General features: G+C 49.1%; 1 protein-coding gene across 1 annotated transcript in view; it reads right to left on the bottom strand.

Moving 5' to 3' along the window:
* The window catches only part of NR5A1 (nuclear receptor subfamily 5 group A member 1), a 50,175-nt gene extending 42,883 nt beyond the window's left edge, over positions 1 to 7,292 (bottom strand). The window contains exon 1 of the mRNA XM_083485934.1: positions 5,150 to 7,292. Coding sequence (XP_083342060.1) covers positions 5,150 to 5,254 — 105 coding nt within the window. The 5' untranslated portion in view covers positions 5,255 to 7,292. The remainder of the gene's footprint in view (positions 1 to 5,149) is intronic.
* Between the last annotated feature and the right edge of the window lie 378 nt (positions 7,293 to 7,670).

The raw sequence follows: 7,670 nt of genomic DNA on the forward strand, positions 1-7,670 counted from the left end.
GTGCTTGTGCGAGGGGAGGTGTTTGCTTGTTAGTTTATGTTTTATTATGTGTTTGTGCCCTCATTTTGTATTTTTTCTGTTGTGAACCGCCCCGGGATCTTTGGATGAAGAGCACTATACAAATTTAATAAATAATGCTGCTTCTGCTTCTGGGTTTAGCTAGCTAGCTCTGCTCCTTGTCTCAAAACCCATTTCCCTCTGGCGCTCTTTGGGACACAAGGGGGGCAACTGGGAAAGCGGCAGGGTGGAATCGGGAGACCAGGATGCGTGTGAGAGTGTACCCCAGGACACGTGTACCATGTGCATTGTGATCATCAACTCTGCTCTGGGAAGGGCGACTGAAACCATTTCTGCATCCTTTATCCGAGGGACTGTTCAAGGAACAGCAACACTGCAAAGGGGAGACCGACCTGACCCCATCCGTGGGCCAATCGGGGAGCAACTGCTCCAACACTTGCTTTCCTCTGCCTTCCTCGTTGTTTATTTCTTTTGTGCCATGTCTCTCTGATGGTGAGTCTGTCGGCATAGACTGTTTTTGTCTTTACAGTGGTACCTCAGGTTAAGTACTTAATTCGTTCCGGAGGTCCGTACTTAACCTGAAACTGTTCTTAACCTGAGGTACCACTTTAGCTAATGGGACCTCCTGCTGCTGCTGTGCAATTTCTGTTCTCATCCTGAAGCAAAGTTCTTAACCTGAAGCACTATTTCTGGGTTAGCGGAGTCTGTAACCTGAAGCGTATGTAACCTGAGGTACCACTGTACTTTATACTTTTGGGCCCTTTGTAAGATGATAGTGATACTGTTCATAATCATAAATCCATTTAATTTCCCTCTGATTTCACACTTAACGTCCTCGCTGTCTTTCAATGGTTTTATCTGTGTGCTGCCTTTCCAAAGTTAAAACCATAATTCAAGGCAGCTTACATCATGTAAAAACAACAACACAATTACAAACATTACAAAAGTAGTCGTAAACAATAAACAACAATCTCTAAACAATACCACAACCCAAGAGTCATGTCCCCATATGCATCTGGTGAAGAAGATTATACCATGTTAACTTTTTTGGTCTTAGCAGTTCAGGAAAATGGAAATCTGCCTCATACCTAGGCAGAACTTTGGTTCACCTGGCTCAACGCTGCCTGTATGGACTGGCAGCAGAGCTCGCGGGGTTTTAGCAGGGGACGTTCCCGCCCTTCTGGGGATCGAACGTGTGGCTTTTAAAATAAAATAAGAGCTTCCATGTTTGGATGTTTGCTTATTATAAAGTACCTGTTCTAAATTATCACAGTTTGGAACTACATGCAGAAGACCACACATCGCACCAGGAGTGAAAGATAATATAATATAATATAATATAATATAATATAATATAATATAATATAATATAATATAATATAATATAATATAATATAATATAATATAATATAATATAATATAATATAATATAATATAATAATATAATATAATATAATATAATATAATATAATATAATATAATATAATATAATATAATATAATATAATATAATATAATATAAATCACACATGAGGCAGCTCGGAAATGGAAGAGGAAGACTTTTGAGCCAAGAAGGGATGGAGCAACGATGAGAGGAGGGGGGGAAATGCGGAGCAACCGGGGAGTTTCAGGGCTGGGGGGGGGCAATAACCGCGGCACCCCGGAACCCCAGCACTTGATAGCAAAGGGTACGACTCCCATCACCCCTAACCAGTCCGGTGGCCATGCTGGCTGGAGCAGAGGAGAACTGGGGGGCCAGGGACCCCTTTGGGGACCACAGCTCCAATAATAATTAGCGTCTAATCAATCTGTCCTATTCTGGCCCCCACCATCGCCACCACCCTGACTCCTATCAGGAAGGGGCGACAAGAACCCAGAACTCTGAGCTCCAGCTCCAAGGGCCTTCTGGAGGTTCCCTCACTGCGAGAAGCGAAGCTACAGGGAACCAGGCAGAGGGCCTTCTCGGTGGTGGCGCCCTCCCTGTGGAACACCCTCCCATCAGGAGATGAGTAATTATATAACATTTAGGAAACATCTGAAGGCAGCCCTGTACTGTATAGGGAAGCTCTATAAGGTGTAATGTTTTACTGTGTTTTACTATGTGTTTATATATACTGGAAGCCACCCACAGAGTGGCTAGGGCAATCCAATTAAATGGGCTGTGTAAAAATAATTTATTATTATTATTATTCCATCACCACCTCCACATAAGGAGGAGAATCTCATTATATTGCGATTATTTAAAATAAAGCACATTTCAGCGACTCATTTTGTCTTGTGAACTTCTGCAAGCCGCCGGTGACGTCACAACCTCAGGCAATTAAATAAAAAGATCTTCGACTCAGAATAAGGTGGACGGCTCAGCTCCGGGGATGAATCCCTAGAAGAGGTGGCCTCACCCTGGGGAAAGGGAGCCTCAAGAGCGCGCCTCTTCTCAGAAGGCAAGACGCGCACGGTTCCTCGGTTGGCTCCACCGCCCCGGCCCCTCGCTTCAGCCCCGGCACCTGTCTGCAGGTACCCCGGGCCTGTCATATTCTGCCTTCTGGAATCTAACCTTCAGCCAGGATGTTAAACTGCAAGAACCACGCGGGAGGAGGGGGAGCAGTGCCGGCTTCCCACACAATTGTTAATTCTGAATTTCAGATTGCTGTAAGCCGCCCTGGGACCTAATGGTGAAGAGCGAGCGATACATTTAATAATCCTAATTATAATTCTGGAGTGTAAGTGAAGGAATACACTTTTTTCCAGGCAGAGACTGAGACAGGGCGGCAGACGTTTCTTAAGACTAGAGTCTCTCTCAGGACCTAACCAGCACCCTCCCACCCACCCCCGCAAGGCGCTTAGGGCATTGCCAGTCCCCCAGGGAAAGCGCCTCTCCCTTTCGCTGGTGGTGAGGGTGGGGGCGGCCGGGCCTTCAAGCTGGAGCTGCCGATTCCCCCCCGCCAGACACACATGATTGGGGGGGGGGGACCTCCAGAAGCTTGAAGAGACTCCATGGACCTTGGCCTTCCTTTGCGGGGGCCTCACGACAAATGTGACAGACATACCCCGAGACGCATCCTGGTAAACTGAGGCTCCCGCCTCTGGGCCTCTCCCTCCCCCACCTTCCTCGGTCCCCCCATTAAGGCAGGAATCTCAAAAGCACCGTCTCAAAACAAGCAGGCAAGCAAAAACACCGTTAGAGACAGCAAGGGAGGACGGGGGAACTGGAAAGAAACTAAACCGAACTGAACGAAGAAAAACAGAAGAACGTCAGGCTAATAAATAAATCCACAAAGCAGAAAAATGACCAAGAACAAGGGATGGCGTTGCCGGGTGTCATCATCCGGCAGGGGAGTGGGGGGCAATATTCAATATTCGCCTCACCCCCACCCCAATTTCTCCTTAACCCTTCCCGCACCCGCCGCTTGCAAAGCGGCCCTTCCCAGCAGGGGCCCCGCCGAGCACCGTCCTCTGGCGGCCTCCGGAGACCCCTCTCCGTTCCTGGAGAGAAGGACGGAGCGGGCCAGCCGGGTCTGGTCCTGAGCACCGCCGGGCCTTTTGCACAGAGGGGCCGAGAGCAGCGCTCCGGGGCTCCATTCGGTTCCCCCCGCTCGGCTCCAGGGAAAGAGGCGCGCAGGGTCCTCGCGCGTCTTTCGCGCAGCCATATATTTCTCCGAGCCTAAAAACCTACCAATTTCTTGGAAAATAATTGCCCCTTCACATCCACACCCTGACGTCCATACGCTGCTCACCGGAAAGTGTCCCCAGATCCCCAACCGCCAAACGCGCCCCTAGGTTCAGTTTTCGGTAGGCACTTAATAATATTAACTGCTAAGACTTGCGGTTCCCCAAAATACGAATTTCCTTCTTTGAATCACCTTTTGAGAACTCCAGACCGGGATGCCTTTCCCAGGACACATTTCCTGATCGAGTCGCCCTCTAATCAGTCGATTTCGTTTATTCCGGAAGCATTTTATTCATTCTCAGAAAAGATTTCCAAAGAATTCCGACCGCGCATTTTTCGAAAAGAGTTTTAGGGACGAAAAGGCCCCCCCCCGCCCCCACCCCCTCCCCGGAACAGACTTAGGGAACCTATCGCTCCTGAACGGGAGTGGCATTAAATCGGCGTTACATGCAATTTTTTGCTCCGGATCACGGACTCCTTAAAACTCGCAATCCGTAAAATCGGGGTTCGAGGAGAAGTGATAAACATTCGCAGTCCTCTAAAATATCACAAATGATCGGGGGGGGACCCCAAAGGAACTGAGGCCGTATTGTGGGTTCCACAGGGCGAGCGTTGCGGGGCTGCGCGACAGAGATGGGCCCCAGAAAATTAAGACGAGTGAAGCTTCTACAGGTCGAAACATGTACCGGGATTTTCAACGGAATATGGTAAAGTTCTGGGATTAATTAAATACTGTTCGGAAGCTCTGGGTAATCCAGAGTTCGATGAGGATGGCTTGGTGCTTAAGAAAAATACGTTTAACAATATTTTTGGAGCTATTTTAATCAATATAATTATTTGAGTCTATTTTGCTCATATTAGTAGCATGGCTTAATTTTAATGATCAACTTTAATAATAACGAAGCGGTTACCACTATTTCATATAACAATGAAGCAGGGATAGCGATAATAATTCAAATTTTGTTTGCGTCCTAATTATTTTCTTTTCAATCCTGTTCTCGCCGTTTTGCCCTGCAAATATTTGTAAACCCGTCCCTAGCCCAGAGATGAACCTCTTTTGAATACGCGCGTCCAGCGTCATGTATTAAAATACGCCACCATAATTTTCTTCACCGACGGTTTTGCTCGGGGGTGTTTTAGGGCGCTGCAGTTAAGAAGCCCAGGGCGATATCCAATTTTCAATGCGGCATTTATTATGATAATCCCACCCGGGGGTCATTATTCAGTCGGCGGGTGGAGCGGAGTTCGCTGGGGAAGGGGGACCCTGCAAATTTTTAAAAGAAGGGCATCCGACCCCACAAGCCGACCCTGCTGCCCTGAAACATGTTTGGGGGTCCAAATTTGGGGATCCCTGATCTCAAAGCTCTCCCCTCTCTCCTTCCTAAGAAGACGACCCCTAAGCCCCTTTCTCGGCTGCGGGAGGCAGTCCCGAGCGGGTCGCTGTCCCTCGACGGCCGGCCCTTACCTTGCAACTCTCGCAGGTGAGCAGCCCGTAGTGGTAGCCGGATACCTTGTCCCCGCAGACTGGGCAAAGCTCGTCCAGATCGTCGTCGTAGGTGTAATCCATCATCTCTGGGAAAGGAGGAGAGCCGGGCAGCGTCTGAGCCTTAACCGGCGGTGATGGCGGCGGCGGGACCGGGACCCAAGGGAAGACTGGCAGCGGGACCGACCGAGCGACCGATGGGCAAGGGAGGGCAGCCGCCTATGTAGCTGGGCGAGGAAGACTGTGCTTGCCCAGTCTCCTCCGCCGCCTCTTGAGGCTTGGGGGGTGGAGGTGGGGTGGGGGTGGGCGGGAGTAAGAAGCGCCCAGCCGGGGAAGGAGGGCGCTGAGGAGTGGAGAGTTAGGGCTCCACTGTACCCGCGGGGTGGGGCGTCGGGAGTCAGAACCCCCACCCACCCAGTGGGGGCAGGGCTTCCCCCCACCGCGGCCTTTGAGCAGATCTCCGCTTGCCCCGCCTCCCCGCGCAGCCCGAAGACGAAACGTCCCGTCCTCATCAGCCCAGCTCGGGACTGGCTTCCATGGACTTGTGGCCCCGACGGGGCGCACCGGCTACTCAGGAGCAGCGGCAGAGGCAAAAGGGCTGCACTGGCTCCCAGGACGTTCCCAAGCACAATTCAAAGTGTTGGTGCTGACCTTGAAAGCCCTAAACGGCCTCGGTCCTGTATACCCGAAGGAGCGTCTCCACCCCCATCGTTCAGCCCAGACACTGAGGTCCAGCGCTGAGGGCCTTCTGGCGGTTCCCTCATTACGAGAAGCCAAGTTACAGGGAACCAGGCAGAGGGCCTTCTCGGTGGTGGCGCCCGCCCTGTGGAACGCCCTCCCACCAGATGTCAAAGAGAAAAACAACTACCAGACTTTTAGAAGACATCTGAAGGCAGTCCTGTTCAGGGAAGCTTTTAATGTTTAATAGACTATTGCATTTTAATATTTTGCTGGAAGCCACCCAGAGTGGCTGGGGAAACACAGCCAGATGGGCGGGTATAAATATTATTGTTGTTGTTGTTGCTGTTGCTGTTGTTGTTGCAGTTGCTGTTGCTGTTACTACTATTATTACTATTATTACTACTATTATTACTATTACTACTACTACTACTACTACTACTACTATTACAAGAAGGGAAGAAAGGACTGAGAAGGACAAAGCGCGTGCGGAAGGGCACTTGGGGGCTGGTTTCCCCCCACCCACCCCACTCGGGAGTAGTTGCCACGGGACCCCCCCCAATCCCTCCTTCCCTAGCAAAGCTCTCCCCCCCCCACGCAGCCCCCGCACAGCTAGAGCCCCGATGCTGTCCTGGTCCCCCCCCCCACTCCAGACTGAAGCGACCGAAACTGTGCTCCACGGGGGGGGGGGCATGGGGGTATTCAGCGGCCTTCTCCTCTTGGGAGTCTCCCTCCGGGTTTGTTTTCCCTCACCCTGGATGGTTGGGTGGGTGCACGCGCGCGTGACGTCGACCGGGCCTCCCCAGCGGCGCGCTTCGCTCCTCACGGTCAGCCCGGGGAACTGGCCAGCAGCCCAAAGCGCGCAGACTGCGGCGCCGCGGAGATTCAGCCGGGCCGGTTCGCCTCGGCCAGGAGAATTCCTGGATTTCAGCGGAGTCCAAAAGACACCGAGCAAAAGACACCGAGTCAGTCACTGCTGCTTAATTTGAGATTGGGGGAGGGAGGAGGGAAAATTAACCCCCCCACATTAAAAAAAGTGTAATTCATCCTTTCGGAGGGACTTGATAAAATGTTTCGGATTTTTTTTCAGAAATGACTCGTTAGCATCTTTTCTTTGCCTGCGTGGAAAGAGAACGCGCGTCAGCCGGAGAACTTCGTGCCTCCACCGCCGGTGGAAATAAAACGGGGGCGGCGGTTTTTATTTGTTTTCCCCGCGCCCAGCCTCATGTGCCGTTTTTATTTTCTTCCAGCCGCTCAACAAATCACGCTCCAAATTATTAGAGATTTGGGTAATTCGGAAGGCGGGGAGAAATATCAATGTTACTGTTATACCATAACATTATATACTTAAATATACTATATTACAATTCATAGCATGCTTGCAATACATTATCAATTATAATGTTAACATAAATTATAATGTATGATAATTATGTAATAATATATTGAGGGCAGAAGACATATAAATATTATAGTTGTTATGCAATATTGTGTTATGTAATTTATAACACACTTTGTAAGATATCATAGTAATGTTAATACGAAAAAATATCATAAAATATTTATATATTACTATTATTATTATTATTATATATTCAGGGGGTACATTAAAATTATTGTTGTTATACTATGTTTGTATACTATACATTTTATATAATATTATAATTTGTACTTTGTAACATATTATAAACGGTAATTATGATAAAATATTGTAATGTATTAATTTTATTATTGTGTAATAATAATATGGTAAGCCACCAGCGCGTTATGCTCTCGGGCAGCAGCCGCAGCACACGCGCATCGCTAATAGATGCATTAAACATGA

Source organism: Podarcis liolepis (assembly GCF_965112155.1).
Source record: "Podarcis liolepis genome assembly, chromosome: Z".
NCBI classification, from domain to species: domain Eukaryota; kingdom Metazoa; phylum Chordata; class Lepidosauria; order Squamata; family Lacertidae; genus Podarcis; species Podarcis liolepis.